General features: G+C 44.9%; 1 protein-coding gene across 1 annotated transcript; it reads right to left on the minus strand.

The window, feature by feature from the left end:
• Positions 1-2210: 2210 nt before the first annotated feature.
• Positions 2211-6394, minus strand: LOC118177500 (trefoil factor 2-like). Its single transcript, XM_035345249.1, has 4 exons — positions 6055-6394; positions 4901-5047; positions 3070-3219; positions 2211-2418 (listed from the first exon to the last, which is right to left on the minus strand). Exons 1-4 carry the CDS (start codon positions 6134-6136, stop codon positions 2411-2413), a joined length of 387 nt encoding a protein of 128 aa, XP_035201140.1. The 5' UTR covers positions 6137-6394; the 3' UTR covers positions 2211-2410.
• Between the last annotated feature and the right edge of the window lie 10556 nt (positions 6395-16950).

Genomic DNA, 16950 nt, shown 5'->3' on the forward strand with positions numbered 1-16950 from the left:
TGTGTGATATCAGCTCAGACAGGCAGCATACCCTTTCCAGAGATACTTGGGAATGCGATCTGCAGTAAGTGGGCATGTTACAATATACACCTTCGAGGTGTTTTCAATTAACTTCCTTTTCTAGATTGCTACAGGTTTCTTCTTCTTTGTTGCTAGCACCCATCTGCACTCTGCGCTCCTTGTCTGCTCCAGCTTTCCCATTAATTCTGCGTGTCAGCCAAATTCAGCTCTCCTGCATTGCTTCAAAACGTTTGACTTCTGAGACCTTTACCTTAGCTACAATTGCTTTAAAAAAACAAAAGTCAAATATCCTCAGTCACTGAAGACCCACACAGGGAATCAATCTATATTGCCAAACAGTTTCTTTCCAGCCTTATTGGAAGCTGGGGCATGGGTTGCACGCAGCTGTCTTGATTACACAGTTTAGGACCACCAGGCATGCGTGGTTTTAATCCTCGTTCACTATCTGCGTAACAGCCTCAGCAGCACAAATGCTTTGTGTCACAGCATTGATTCCTATTACAGTAGCACCTTTGCTGATGAAAATCATGTAGCTGACCTACTTTTTTTTTCTTTTTTTTCTTTCTTTTTTTTTTTCCCCAGAAAAATACTAAGCACTTTGCTTCCTTGTTCAGCTTACTAGCTGTGCAGCAATGTGGGTGTGCAAGCAAAGACACAAAGGGTGAGTCTGCATTTGTGCTTCCCATGTTTACTCATTAAGTCTGATTCATGTTTGTGACAAGAGCCCTGTGCTGTGCTAAAAGGGCAGCCTCGTTATACGCTTATCCTGCCCCTCTCCCAACAACGCTGTTGGGGACTGGAGGACACGGGGCTGGATGAACCTCTGAGATGCCCCAGCGTGGCCACCCATCACTCTCAGGGCATTACGGGTGCACTCAGATTTCTTTTTATTTGGAAGTTTAATTTGGGTAGGGTAAGCAGCCCAAAACACTAACAACAGCTTTGTTCAAGTTTCCATTTGAATTGCTTTTCCCAAAGTAAGTCAGGGCTCCATATATATATATATATATATATAAAGGACAGGCTTTACACAACTCAATCATCTGAAGCTGTTTCCATTTTGCCAGCTAGTGAAGCCTGTAAATCTATTGACGCAGACCGAATGGATGAGCTGTGCCTATCTGCTCGTGTCCGTGTGCTGGCCGACGTGGGCTCTGAAACGCAATCGATGGCCAGCAGCCAGGGTCCCTCGGCTGGGCTTGTCTTTCTGGGGCCTCGGCCACTTCACTACTTTAATGATCACACTGTACTTAACCCTCCCAAATTCACCTGGGCTACACCTCCAGATCTTCCTTAGCAAAGACCTTCAAAGCCATTCAGAAGGCTTGTCAGGTTATTTGCTTCTCTTACAACTGCATTTATATCCTGTTACCGTGCCTGTTTTAATTGCGAGATAATGGAGTTTCACGAATGGCTGATTTTTGCCCACTTGGATAACTTCATCATCATAAAAGAAGGCTCTAAGGAGGCTGGTGTCTTCATCATTTTCTCTCCTTGCAGCACATCCCTGCAAAACTGCTCAACTGCTCTTCCCTGCAAAGCCCCCGAGCACGGCATGGTACTGCAGCAGTCTCATGTTACCCATTTTGTTCCCAAGGGAGCTCTTAGGGGCTTTTTTTCTCAGCCAGAGCAGAGAAGCATTTAAGCTGCAGTGCCAAGCATTAAACACGTGCAGGGGAAAGCAGTAATACTCGCCTGGAGGCCCGGAGCTCCTCCCGTGTCTGGTGACACACCACAGGATATGGTTCAGGTGTAGGTTGGGGCCAGAGGCCTTGTTTCTTGGTTTGTTTTTGATGATGCTGAGCTGAATCACGCTTTTCCTGCACCCAAACCAGGGGACCTGCTCATGAGGACACAGGCCGGTGCTGGTTTGGATGCTGGGGGTGGCACTGGGGAGAGCAAAGGGACCCTTCCCTATGGCCTGAGGGGAAAACGCAAAACAATCCCACTGCTGTCGCTGTAAAAAGGGCAGCGCTGAGCATTTTCAGTGTTCAAACAAGAGAGGTCCTTGTGTAGCCACCCATCAGCTACCACCTTGAAGCAGCTATTCTGTGAAGTGTAAGCACTGCACCCTACTTTTTACAGAAATGTTAGCGACCGTGCTGTCATCTGCGGGTTGCTAAGACGTCTGATTTCCCAGGAAACAAAGAAATACACGGCTTAAAAATAAAGGCAGCAGAGGACTCATGAATTGTGTCTTGGTTCTTTTATTACACTGAAAAACTGTGTGGTACTACCCTACTGATAGAATAAAAGCTGTGGAAAACTTTTCTTCAGAAAGGAGAAAAAAGTGACATAAAAATCGTTGTTGTTACAAATGATGAAGTTTGAGCTGGGACGTCTGGCTGTTATTTCCCAGTTGAGTAGGCTCTTGATGGAAGTTTCTGCTTTAACAAGCTGGGGAGGAAAAGAAGAGAAGTGGGTTAAGGGATTTGTTTTTCCTGCAAATTTGAAAAGATGCAGGGAAGTGTTTGCCTAGATGAAGGACATTAAAAAGGTTGTGTGCATCCAGATGTCAGATTTTAGTCATTGCTTTCCCACCCATCCTTACATGTGTTTTCTAGCTATGATTCGGATCAATAAAACTGAATTATGGGGAATTGCTCCAGATGCAAAACAGACTGTGGGGTGTGTTGGAAACAGCCAGGGGTATTTGTTACCTGCGCTAGGTGTGCTGCAAGACCGGTTACAGAAATGGAAGGAGGGGATCAGAAATTTCTGTACAGTGCATTCCACCTTTCTAAAGTGAAGCCTTTTGCCTCCTGTGATAAAGTAGGTGTGGGTTTGGTAGCTACACCTTTTCCATGGTGTTAGCTGAGGGCTTGTGCTCACACCACAGCCCCGTTGCCCACAAGTCCCTGGCTCTGGTGGGCTGTGGACACCACCCCTCTGTGCAAGAAGCTGGTCTTCTTTGGCTTTAGCCAGCTCTTCCCACTCATGCCCTGAGCACTCTGAACCCCCACTGGGAAGGAGAGGAGGGTCTGTCCTGCCTTGGAGCCGCAGGGCATCCGTGGGGACACACGGGCAATGTCTCGTGCGAGATGTTACCTTCCTCGACCGTGCGGTGGTAGAAGCACCAGGGGACACCAGCGGGGTGTGCCCGGAAGCAGCACTTCCTACTTGTGCACTCCTTGGCTGTGATGCCAGGGTAGCCGCAGTTCACTCGGATCCGAGGGTCGGCAGGACAGACTTTCTTAACTGCAGAAAGCAAAAAGGAAGAAAGGAAGAGGGCTGCATTACTCTATGCTCCATGTACCTGGTGGCAGAATTCACAAATAGAAGGCAAATGTGGCCCATGAGCAAGCTCACCAACCACGGTGACCTTCTCCACACTGATTTCAGGCAGCAATACCACCCAAGTCCTTCCCGTGCCTGGTAGGCAAAACTAAATGCCAACAGATGAGGAACTGCTGCCACACCAGAGAGTCTAGAGGGGCCAAAATTCACCCCTTAAAAGTGTCTGGCAGGCAGCAATCCAGCCTGTCTCCCATGGTGGTACCACGGACACTGGCCTCAGGTAAGGGGCTGTCCCTGTCTTGCCCCAATCTTTAGGTGGCCATAGCCCACCTTTGCATGCCAGCTTCAGCTGTGGAGGGGAGGAAAGTCATTTAGGAGAAATCACAGCTCATCCAGAAAATTAAAATTAAAATCAAAGGTACAGAGGGAACCTTTGTGGGGATGCAGCCAACAGATAGGAACTGCAGCTGTGGGGAATCTATGTTAAGAGTGCCCTTCCACAGCATCAAAACCTTTCACCACACAGCCCGAATAATTAAGTTTTCCTCTCCTGGAAGAGTTCTGCTCTGAAAATCAACTCTGTGAAAATGACACTTTAAGAAGCAGCCATTTCTTTTTCAATATTTTCATTAAATGCAAGCAGTGTTCAAAGCAAAATCACTTTTTGTCCTCCAACAATTTGAGACCTTGTTGACCGATCTTGATTTGTATCAAGTTACTTTATTTGCTAACGTTGCCTTTGTACCCCCACTTCCCCTCATTTTGTGTTCCCAGGGCTGATTGTGCAACTGCTGAGGTTGAGCTGAAGTTGTCCTAAGGGGTTGGCACTGCAAGTGTAGCTTACACTCAGCAGTTACATAAAGTATGCACCCAGTCCTTGAAGGACTTGGGTCAGCAGCTCTAACCCTCTCTGAGAACACAAGGGCAAAAAATTGAAGCAGATGTTTGGATTTTCCAAGGGGTCTTTAGAAGGAAGAATCTAATAGGAAAAAAAAAAAAAAAAAAAAAAAAAAAAAAAGATCTGCTCTGGGATATTTTGGAAATTTCACTGAATGGAGACTGGGAGCAAAAACATGAGAGGAAAAAAAGATCTGCCCAGTGGAATTATACTGGGAAACACACAGAAAAGGAAGGGAGTGGCAAGTATCAACACAATCTAGGAAAAAAAAAAAAAAAAAAAAAAAGAGGAAAAACCTACAAGTTACAGGATGCCTGTGGTGTTAAACAACCACAGATGGATTAATCTGCTGAGGACTCTTTGTGACTCTTCACGATCTCTTCAACATGCAGTGCTGAAGTCCTTGTCAGCCACACAGAAAGCCCATTTAAATAAGTACAGAGGATCCTGTGGTCCACACTGACCAACAGGACCACAACTGGCTGTGAAATATTTCTAAATATCAGCTTGGGCTATTTGATAACTAGAAGCCTGAAGGAAAAGGAAATATCTTGTGCAGAGAGGACGAGTTACAAGCCTGATGGACAAGCAGGATTTGACTTTGTACTTTCTTACCAGAGGTCTTCTCACAGAGGTTTGTGCCCGCTTCGTTGGCCTAAGAGCAAAGCAGAGCTACTCCCTGGTTGTCCACATCTCCATATAAGCAAACACCAGGTAAATCAGTGTTCCTGGTGGAGATATTACCTTTCTTTGGTTTAGCGGTGAAGCACCAGGGGACGCCAGGAACTGAAGCGTTGAAGCAGCACCCAGCTTTCCTGCAGTCCGCTGCTGAGATTCCTGGGGGGCCACAGTTCTTCCGCTCCCTGGGGGCTATTTTACATTGGCATTTTGCTGTTGAGGACAGAAATCCTAAGTTACTGGGTGTCAGTTTGCACTTTTGTTAGTGGAGGTGCATTTATGAGGAGGCCACTGTAAGCAGTGAACTTTCCTAGACTCTGTCCATCTCGCAAGTGTACACTTTCTGTCACTCGCTAAGACCAGAAATTGTCTGTTTTAAGATCTTGTGGTAAAAAGATGGCAGGTGAAATTCTGGCCCCATTACGGTAAGGTCTGTACTTCGCCTGGAAGTATCTTGTGGTCTCATCTGCAGTCAACCCAGCCCAGCACAGTGGGGGCTGTGGACTTCAAACAGACCACATCAAACGGTACAAAACACAGCTTTAGGTGTTATGCTAGTAAATGTTTGTTGGTTTGCCCATGTCACGTGAAAAAAAGAACGAGTAAAGGGTCCTGTGGACATAAGACAGGTGTAAAAATGCAAAATCTCTGCTTTATCTTCAGGTAACTATAAAATCATAGGGTTAAGTGAGAATAGTCACAGCTATACTTTTAATATTTTTAGTCTACTACATAGTCATCCACAACCAAGAAATTCTTGGCATGTCCGTAGGTGTCTGCTGTAGAGCAACTGGCTTTCCACTTCTTCAGTTGTCTATATGCCTTCTGCTGCAGAGGCAGACAGACTTCTTCGAGATTGTATTCACATAGAAAAGTAGCATAAAACAGATGTCAGAAGACTACTTAGGCAGAGCTAGCTCCTGTTCCAGTCCCAGTCTTGTTCTAGTGAGCTCCTGAGCATTTCTGACCCTCTACCTTTGTGGCAGGGTCCTGGTTATGCCACCAACATAAGAGTTCACCTGTGGGCTTTTTTGCTGTTGTTGCTGCCGTAGTTTTCTCTGAAAGACTTTTAAAAAAGACTCCAGCTTTGGGAATAGTGTCAGAACAAGACATTCACTGCCTGATACATGAACTGGAGGCATGCCCGTGCTGCCAGTACAATCAGTAGGTTCAAGCCCACATACATACCTGCAAAAGCAACAGGAGATAAATGTACTTACTCGGTGGTGCCTTCCCTTCTGTCGTGGTGATGAGGGCTACAACAAGGATGACGGAGAGCACGCAGATCCCTTTCAGATCCATTGCTCCTGGGAGCCCTCAGGCCTCCGCCTGTTCTGGCAGGGAAACTTGCTGGAAGAAAGGTGCTGCTTTCCCTTGAGCAGCTCGTTTTATACGGTCCTCATGTTTGCCTGGAGAGATCTGATAACATTGTTCCCTATGAAGCTTCACCCAGATGCTGGCTTTTTTTGTTGTTGTTTAACTAGGAAATGTTGCCATGCATATTTTGATATCCTTGAGATAAATTTCTATGCTCCCGTGATCTATTGATCACATAGCTATTACGTACCCATAGATCACGTATCTATTACGTGATCCCATAATCTATTAATAGGACATTACTGCATGTCTCTGGCAGCCCGAGCTGATCTCATTGCTATTAGAGTATTTCAAATCTCTGAGCAGCTTTAAATGGTTGCCACTGCTGAAAAATATAATACACATATTTCCCTTCCAAGTGTGTCCTTCCTGACACAGATTTTCCCTGGCCTTAGTTTTGAGTTATGCTTACTTTGAAACCATGTAAGGCAGGACAGCTGAAGGTGTGACACCTTCAGGCTATGGGTCTCCCTTACTTGGGAGAGAAAAGGAAAGTTTATATGGGATCTCAGTCTGACTCACTGGAGTCTGTAGTTGCTCAGGGGCCAGATGCTAGCAGCCCGGATGATATTTTGGAGTAATTGTCCTGCACGAGGATGTTTACCTCATGGAAATCTTGCTTCTTTAAAGAACAGTTTTCTTCTGAATATTTTCTTTTTCTTTACTAATCCCAACTAGCTGAACCTAGATGCAACATATATACACTATCAATTTCAAGGGTTTGTGACTTAGCCACCAGGGAATCCTTCCTGCTCATCATTAGATAAGGATTTAATGCATTTTTTTGATCTTTGGTAGAATTACATCTTCATGCCTTTGATTATTATATGTGAGTTTGTTTTCTGCCTCTTTCCTCAACAAGGTTCAAATCAAGAACCTTAAAATTCTGTGGTTGTGATTTGAAGGCAATTTATTTGTCAAGAAGCACTTTGAACCCGATAGAAGGGATTTGGGTCTACAAGGAAAAAATTAACAGAGCTTGTTCTCCTGCTGTTTAACTTATTTGAGACTTTATTTATGTCCATCCCTATTGAATATATGGATAGCACTTCTCACCGAAAGCTGTGATTCAGAAATCAGACCCTGTGTATGCTTCATTGCACAAGGCACCAAGCTGCAGGCAGCAGAGGACCATGTGCCAGCCCTCATATCTCTCACTTCCATCCCCAGGAAGGAGCATCAGACCTAAAATTCACCTATTTTTCTCCATGCACACAACTTTGACTGCACTCCCAAAGGTCAGCGGCGATGCCTGGCCCGAGGGAAGTCAGGAGGGACTTTTCCACCGTCCTTCCTCAGCAGGCACCAGGAGGGATGGGCTGCAACGCTGCCTTTCTGTGGCAGCTTTGCGACCTTCGTGCTGCTGCAGCAGCTCACGGGAGATTATCAGCCCACGGCATGAGTCAGGCCAGCCACCGATAACACCTGTCCCTCCTGCCTCTTATGGGACATTAGTTAAGTCCTTATCTGCAAGCTGTCACCTCCTGGGCCCGATCCCACCGTGCACACAAAGGCAAATCTTCCACCGAGTTCTCGCTGCGGAAAGGCTGCGTGATTGGCATCTTAAAACAAACACCCTGGAAGAAATAAGCTTCACGCTTGCTGCCAGCGGATTACTTTAAGATCTTTGATATGTTTATATAGCAAAGCCTTGGACATTATCTGGGGTTTCTCTGCAAATGTGTTTCCTTCCCTGAGGCTGGCATCCACCCAGACCTTTCGGTAGCTCTGCGTTGATCTCCCGAAGGGGGCTGGAAGGGCTCCTCAACACATCAACCAACAGCACTAATTAGATTTTCATCCTAAAGGGAGTTTGGGATGCTAAAGGGAATTTTCTTATGTGGTTAGAATGAGTACTACATGAAATATCTGTCATCAATCAACATCACTGTACATTAGCCCACAAAATAAATCTCAAGTTTTGCACATTCGTAAAAATAACTAACCATAAGAGATAAAAAGTCAGAGGCAGAGCAACAAGGAATCTCTCCAGTTTGGGGATTTTTGGGGGGGTTGTCTTTGGTGATTTTGCTCCTTCAAGCTGTGCAAAGGATGCTCAGCAGAGGGGAGTACCCAGGAGCAGTGCCCGACTCACACCGTCACCTAGGCAAAGCTCACTTCATGCTGCTCACTGCAACGCTGTTTTTAGGCATGTTAATGGAAACTGTAGGAATGAGTAACCCTCTCCTCCCTTATGGTGAGGCTTGCTGTTTGCCTTGCTTCACGACAGCCGCTGGTGCCCTTGACTTCCCTCACAGAGCTTCTTCTCTAGCCCGAGTAGGAAATACCTGTGTTTTGAAGCTAAAAGGTCAATGCTTTGAGTGGGCGTGGGAGGGATCTAACCAGGCTTTGTGTAGATGTAGGTCTGCTGCAAAAACATGCCCAAGAATTTTGTTTCCCACAAAGCAAGCAGGAGGATGTTGTGCAGACCTTGTGCTGCAGCTTGGAGGTGGGCAGTGCGTGGGTGCTGCTCGCCTTTGCTGGGCACAGGTTGGGGCTGGGTTTTCCCTTTCTCTTTCAGGGAGGGCCCTGTTTTGGAAGCAGTCAGCCAAGCCAGGCTTCACAAGGGAGCTGAGAAAAGCCGCTGCTGGAAAAAAAACAGCCGGACCTAACTGTGGAGCATGAGACCATAAAGCTTGAAGCAGCACATGCCAATAAACGCAGGCTGAAAGAAGGGACAGGTGAGACTTTGGAAAAATCTAAACACACATTTACACACATAAGCCCCTGGAGTCCAGCTGAAGACTGTGCTGCTCTCCAGTTGCACAACTGCTGTCCAGCTTATTTTGCAAACCATGCCTTAGAGAAACCTGTGCCTGTTGCTTAAAAATGCCAGACATCAGAGCAGGGGTAGGTGTTTTTCACTAAGTAGAGCAAGGCACCAAGTCAGAAGCAAACAGAAACAGAGGGAAGCTGTATGACCCTCACGTATACCCGCATTTGGGTGAACATTCCTGCAGGAGAAGAAGATGACTGCACCGTGCTTTGTGTCTGCTCAGATCACCCTCAGAGGGACCAAAGCCTGAACTGTACAGGTCTGGAGAAGGAACTGCAGAAGGAGAAAGAAGCCTTGAGCTGTAAAGGGGAGAGAAAAAGAAATAAATATTTATATATATATTTTTTAAAAAAAAGGAAGCTGTAAAGATAAGGGATACAACAGGGTCTCTGACAGTCCTCTGTGCTGTTTTCATGCATACACTGGGAGCAGTGAGAAAACCCTGGCATTTCTGGGGCAAATGAGGGAGAGGGCCATCAGCCTCCCACATATTTTAACAAGATGAATGAGCACACAAAAGCCCTCAGTTCAGGTTGTTATTTCCCTATCTACCAAATAACACTGCGGGTTCAGAAAATAAACAGAGAAAACCTTACATCTTAACCCTGGGAACGAATGGTTCAAAGTAAGCATTGAGAGCCCTTCAGTCATATCGCTTAGATAAATATACCTCCACGAGATATATTAACGTAGGTGTCCAAACCAACTTTAACTTGGTACGTACAAACCTTTTCAGGGGACTTTTTAAAAAGAATACATCCTTTCTACAAACCAGAGGCAGTGCTGGAGAAGGGCTTTTGTCATATTTTTGTGGTCAGCATCTAACTGACCACAAGGTAAACTGAAGAAAATAATTATGTGAAGTTAATCAAATATGTAACTCAGAGGTTAGTCAGATCTAAAAGTCTGAATTTCAACATCCAATACATTGCAAAAAGATTTGTTTGCAACTGCAAAGCTCAATTACAGTTTAGATATATAGATTTGAGCATATTTTTTTCCTAATGCTCTGGATTTTCCCACACTGCTTGCATTCACTTTTTGGGGGGAGCACCAAAACATCAGAAAATGCTTGCTGCTCCTGAGGTGAGGTGGGGACCAGTCTGTGGAAGAAAGGACACAGTGGCTGCAACCAGCAACAGGGAAAGACACATTTCTTCATTTCTGTTCTAGAGCCCGTCACTGCAGTGACCCAGAGAGGGGAAGAAACTCCTGAACTGGGCCTGAGAAATCTGGAAGATCTGGTTCAAGATGTGGCTGTTGAAGGGACTCTTTATGGTAATGATCATGATATATTCCATTTTAACATGCTCCAAGCAGTAAAAAAGCCCAAATCTTGATCTATTACAGAAATATGTAAGCAAGGGAAACATTAAAAGGAACTTAAAGGACGAGTAAGATGGGTGAAATGCTTGCAAACAGCAGGGTGGTGCTGTTTAGTGACACAATATCAGACCCTCAGGAGTAAATAGTTACCACCAAAATATATATATATGAAAAGGATATCCTCATGCATGCATTTAGGCCCAGAATAGTTAAATGATAGAACAAAGGGTGCTACTGGAAGAAAAAAAGGCTGTTTGTTTCAAAGCCAAATAAAGAAAACAGAAGAAAAGACTGACTACAGGGAAATAAAATCAGAAAGAGGTAAACAAATAACTTCTAAGATAGGAGACAAAGGTCAGTTATCACAAGGGGGAGAAGAGGCTTTTTGTTGTTCAACGCACTCAGAAATGATGTGGAAATGTTGGTGAATAATGAGGTGATGAATATGCAGATGATTCAGAATTATTTTTCATATTTTTTCAAAAGTGCAGGTAACTGAAGAGTTGCAGAAATTTCTTACAAGACTGAGTGACTGAGTGATAAATGTCAAATGAAAGGCAGAGTGGGTAAGTATAAAGTAAAGTGCATGGAGGAAAAATAACCTAATTATATGTAAACACAAAGATGGGTTGTAAATTAGCTCTTGTCACTCAGAAAGAGATCTTTGCATCAGTTTGGATACACCAATTGAATATTCAAGGTGTCAAGCAGGCAAATTAAGTTTTACATGTTGTTAGGAAAGGGACTGAGTACAAAGAGTTGTGACACCACTGCCATCCCTGCTGTGCCCACACCTGCATCCCCTTGTGAAGCACTGGTTGCCCCAAGTTAAAAAGGAGAAAGTGTAATTAGAAGAGATGCTGAGAAAAGCCCCCTGGCTGATGGGAGCAATGAGCTGTGAAAACAAATTTTGAAGAATGTAAGGATCTTAGAAACTATGCCGTCACAGGCCAGAAGGGGAAGCTTTCTCGGGGCTAAAGAAGGAGGTAACAAGCAAGGGGTGGGAGTCAGGGGATGGTTTTCACTGCAGGGAAAGGTCAGGAGGAGTATCCTGCAGAGCTCTGCTGAGACCTTTGCAGTGTAACAAACTTGTAAACCATCTGGAAAAGGAGGCGAGCGGGTAACATTTGTTGACAACACAATGCTTCCATGGTGGTAAAGATATGAGCCAGCTGTGCAGATGGATTTTGCGGATCTGAGTGACTGCAGAATAAGATGGCAGGTGAAGATTTCCCAATGCATGCCAGGGAAAGGAGTGACCCTACCTTTTCAAACAAAATGATGAGCCCTGAGCTGGTTATTATCACCTGGGTATGAGTGAGTGCAGTGTATGATATTAGCATTTGGAGTACGAGAGAGTTTTATGAAAACACCAGCTTACTGCTTAGCAACCATGAGAAAATCAAATGACAGGTGAACAGTTATGGGTGAAGGGATAGCACAGAGCATGGAGAACACTGCTATGCCATCTTATAAACCTGCAGTACATCTGCTTTCTCCTTGCCCTATTCTCCATCTCCAACTTGTAAATGGTCCTGTGATGGGGATGAAGGGAAAGCTAGCATTGTGTGACAGCATTTGCACCGGGATGACCATGTACACTGGGTATCTCCAGGTTACAAGGTGTATAAAAGTCACAAGAAGCAGAAGAATATACCATTAGCTCATTGTCTCACCTAATAAAAAATCTGACCACCTGAGTGACACCTTCAAAATAAGCGAAGGAAGATGGAGTTTCACTGAGCATGTGGGTATGATGGAGTTCAGCTGTGGAGCTCCCTCCTGCAGGATGTTGTGGATACTAAAACTTCACGTGGGTTTGGAAATCAAATGGATGAACTCATAGAAGAAAACCGGTTTGGAGCAACAGGCCTATCTCAGAAAATGACTAAGCTGCAAATCACTGGAGTTTGGAAAAATAATCTGGGAAAGTGTCACTGCCCATTTGACTTGCTCATTAACTCTTACCATGGCATCTACTCTGGCTGCTTTTGAGGACAGGATGCTGGCTGCCTGGACTTCAGCTAATGCTACTCGTCCCTTCTCAGAGTACTGAAACCAGAAAGGCAGTCAATGACATGATGAGACAGCAGCTGTACATGGGGAGAACACAGTGTATGACTACATTGGAATTCATTGCTTCAGAAGCAGAAGGCTAGCGGTATGGAAGGGCTAGAAGACTACCCAGAGGAAAGGGCCATTGGCAGTTGCTCTTTATGGTGGTCTAGGTATAAACTCTCTTTCAGAAGACTCTAAATCTCTGGCTATTGCTCTGGGAACACCCACCAGGAGAAGGATTATTCTGTACTTCTTCTTAAAGCTCTTCTGTGGCTGGCCATGCCTGGCACAGGATCCTGGCTAGAGAAGGATTTAGCCTGTCTTAGTCTGGCCAATTGCATGATTTTATCAATACTTCTTCTGATTTTTGCTGTTTTTCAGGAGCATCTTTTTGAACTCTCCTGGATTGATGAGTTTAATCATCCGGTGAAAGTTTAGAGTTCAAAATCAAGATAATCTAGTTTGGTTTTAATTCTGAATCTGTTAAAAATGTCCCAGTTTGGAGAACGGAAAATGCTGTGGTGGGTGGAGTTTCACAGAAGCTTCTGAAACTCACCCAAACCCAAAGCAAACCCACCCCCGCATATCGGTTGTGATTACTGGAAGAAAGACCCCAAACTAGCACCACTCATGAAGGGGGTGGTGGTGGTTTTTCTGGCTTGGTTTCCTCCCACAGTTACTAGTGGGAGGGAGGGAAGGATGCTGGCAGGTGCAGAGAAATACATTGCAGCCAGCGAGGGGCATGAGCCGGCCAGCACCTCTCATGGGGAACAGGGAGGCACCAAGGCTGGTCGGCGGTTCTGAACATCAATGTGCTGAGGGCATTGCATGCAGCAGCTGATAAATATGGGCTAAATTGCATAATTTTAGCATAATTCATGCATTAATATAATGGCAGATGGTAACATAAATATATCATCTATAACAATGGTGAAGGGTCTGGAGGGCAAGATGTATGAGGAGTGGCTGAGGTCCCTGGGTTTGTTCAGCCCCGAGCAGAGCAGGCTGAGGGGAGGCCTCATGGCGGCCTGCAGCTCCCTCACGAGGGGAGCGGAGGGGCAGGCGCTGAGCTCTGCTCTCTGGGGACAGCGACAGGACCCCACTGTGGTGGCAGAGAGGGTAGTTGTTGCTTTTAGCAGTTTTCAGTTATTGCTGCTTTAATTGGTAACAGTGAATGGGCAAAGCGTTCTGTACCAGTTAAATGTAGTTAAAAATAGAGGGAGAAATATTAAATTCTTATGCCAGCAAGAGAATATGAGGATAAATGGGAGAACTACTTCAGGGGAAAAACTCTCTCTCTCTATAGTAAAATGATTCAAGTGTTAGCAAAATAATGAAGGAAATAAGCAGTTTTTATTTGTTTGTTTGTTTTTAAATTCAAATGAAAAAAAGAAGGCTAGCTATAAAATTTCTTTTAACCTTTCCTTCTAAGTGTTTTCAGGAGAGTGAGCATATGAAGTAAACTGTAAAGATTTGGAAAGGTCATAAAAGAAAAAAAAAATGGGGGGGGGTGGGGGGGGGAAGAAAGAGAAAAATAATTTCTTCCCCTCAAAGCTAAAAACAAACAAATGAAACAAAACAAACTAACAAAAAGTAACACAAAACCACCAAACTTAGTAAGAACTTTTTTTCTTTACTGTATTTTTATAATATATCACTGCAGATTCGCACCTGTTCTCTTGTTACAGAAGCCATGAAGGCCTTCATCTCAGGTCTAGACAAGCATTGTGTAGCCTCTTGGCTTGGGAAGATGGATGATAGGTCGGGTCTGCTGTCCTTCCTAGGACATGAGTCCCAACAAGGCTCTGACATGAGCCCTTATGGTGCAAACCGTTCTCATTCTCTGTAAGACTGAAGATGACAATGGTGGAGAAGAAGGGTTTTTGGATCTTTGGTTACTTATATCTCCACTAGTATTGGACTTCAACGTCCTACGAGAAGGCAGTGAACTCCTGAGAGAGAGTATACTTCATAATTAATAAAAAAATGTGTGATGTTAGTTTGGTCCTTCTGCTGGTGGATTCAATGACTAACCTTGTGTTGATTTCTGTGCTCAGGAGTGCAGCTCCTGAAGTCTTTTGAAAATGAGCTAGTTTCTAGGACCCTATCTCAGTTCTGGCAGGGCAAAATGAGAGTTAAGACAGGAGAAAAAAATGAAATGAGGAAAACATAACTTCAATGGTGAGAACATACAGCCCCCTTTGTTGCAAATACGAAAACAACAAAGTCTGGATGATAAAAGATACTGTTCACATTTTCCGTATATGTCACGCAGACAATACAGTAGCCCAGGAGGACTCTCATGCTGGATCACTGGTTTAAATCTCTCATGTGTACCACAATCAAGCAAATTGTCAAACACACTTCTGGCCACAGTAACAAACAGCATTTGATTCATGCCCATAAATACAGGGATGAAAATATTGATATTTCAGTAAATCAAGCAGCTTCCATCTCTATCATACTTTGCTTTTCACAAGTGAGACCTGAATTCTCAATGTCTCTCTGCTAATGGAAATTTTCTAAAACCTAATTAAAAAGTCTTTATTCAATGGGCTGTGGAGAATTTATAGCAGTAAAGCTGTCTGTGTCAGACAAATATGCTATTGATAGTCCCGTGGGAAGTCATGATGAAGGGACTACAGATAAGAATAGAGAGAGAAAAAGGAAATACGCAGTACACTGGGCTCATTTTCAGACAGCTGGACACTGGTGTGCAAGAAGGGCAAGGAAGGGAGAGGGCTGGGGGCGTGCTGGTGTCAGCACAAATGAATGCTGCCCTGGGAGAGCTTTCACTGGAAGAATCAGAGATGTCCCAAGGGCTTTTACCCCTTCTCAATGAAGGGGATGCATCTGTGGCTGTGAAATGGCCTCAGCTTTTACACAGAATCGTAGAACCATAGAATGCAGCTTGGGTGGATACTGGCTGCAAAACAGACCAATATAGCCACCGGCACGCGTGCTCTGGGATCACCAGCCAGTGCTTTTAGAAATCAGCCGCCTAGGGTGAGAAGTGTTGTGTGCCTGTGCATGTTGCTACTTTCAACCTACCCCAACAAACAGTGCCAGACAGGGGCTGTCTGCCCTCTATGCAGACCTCCAACACCCAAAAGGGCAGCAAACCATCCCGCTGGGCATCACTGCCCCGTAACACCACATATTCCTCCTGAAGGGTGAAGAGAAATGGCACCAGACCATCCTGGACACTGCTACCACTGGTGACAGTCAGCCACCCAACAGGTAGCCCTTTCTTTACAGCACACACAACAGGACAGCTCAGCTCCAGCACCATGGGAGGCTTTGGGGGTGTTCAGAGGCTGTTGCTTTCCTGCGGCTACACCATGTGATATAGATGCTGGGGGTGACCTGCAACCCAGGCTGCAGGAGGACACAGTTGTAGGTGGTGTGGACAGTGCTGCTGGGACCAGCTGTGCACACAGCCCCAGATGTCCCTGACTCCTCCTGCCAGTTCCCAGGACCTGTGGTGTCTGCATGAGAGCTCTAAGCTGCATGGAAAATGTGGCATCTTGCTCACGGGTGAAGGCCCAGTAACCCCATCCACACTAAAGAAGTGTTGGTGAGGTTTAATGGTCTGCAAACCCAACACACTTAAGGTTCAGTCCACGGCACTTCTCATTTCACCTCCTTGGTGGCAAATGCCCCCCTTGCGTGTCCCTAGAGCCCTGCTGTGTTGCGCCCTGAGGTTGCTGTGCTCCCAGACCCACAGCCCCAGCACTTTGCAGCCAAGGGTGTTGCAATGGCAAAAATGCAATTGCATTGCTGACGGGAAGGTTGCTAAGATTTAATTACATATAAACTCAATGACGAGTTTAGGGTTACTGGAACCCACTCTTGCCTTGTGCATTCTACAAATGCTGTTTCTACATTATAGTCTTGAGCTGGCTGGATTTTGTTTGGAGAAGTTTGTAACCTCTTTAGTCATCTCCTCGATAACAAGAGAACTTTAGAAATGTGGGAAACGTGAGGCCCCTATATGAAAGGGCCTGATTTCTGAGCAACAAGTCAGCTGCCCTTACATTCCTGCCAAATGTCCTTCTCATTAGGCAACAGAATCAGCCACATTCACGTAATGCAGATTTAACTGCTTGCGTTAATGAGGCCACCTGCAAGAGGAGAAACAGAGGGGGAGCTACATGAGTCAGAGAGAGGCCTCAGAAGCTGGAAGCCCCGGCCAGGTGCCCTAACCTGAAGGTTTCTGGGTTGGGGTTTTTCCCCTCAGCCTCTGCAGAGTCCAACCTGGACAGGAGGTTAATTCCTGGCTTAGTCCCTTTACCCTGCTGTAACACTTTTCTCTAGTGAAATTACATTAGTAGTGAGAAAAAGTTCTGCCAATAGTTTAACTCAAATCATTTCTTGCCACCTCTATAACCCTTGATGATTGCATTGGGATCTATTCAGAATAACTATAATTTAGTAAATACTATGTTTGCCATTCCTAAGTGTAGCTTTATACAAACTTAGATTAGATAATTCCCTGCCCAGTTATGGGTGCCAACATGCTGGTCAGAAATTTTCAGAAGTGTTTTTTTTTTTTTTTTTTTTTTTTTTTTTTTTTTTT

Source organism: Oxyura jamaicensis, chromosome 1 (assembly GCF_011077185.1).
Source record: "Oxyura jamaicensis isolate SHBP4307 breed ruddy duck chromosome 1, BPBGC_Ojam_1.0, whole genome shotgun sequence".
In the NCBI taxonomy this organism is placed as follows: domain Eukaryota; kingdom Metazoa; phylum Chordata; class Aves; order Anseriformes; family Anatidae; genus Oxyura; species Oxyura jamaicensis.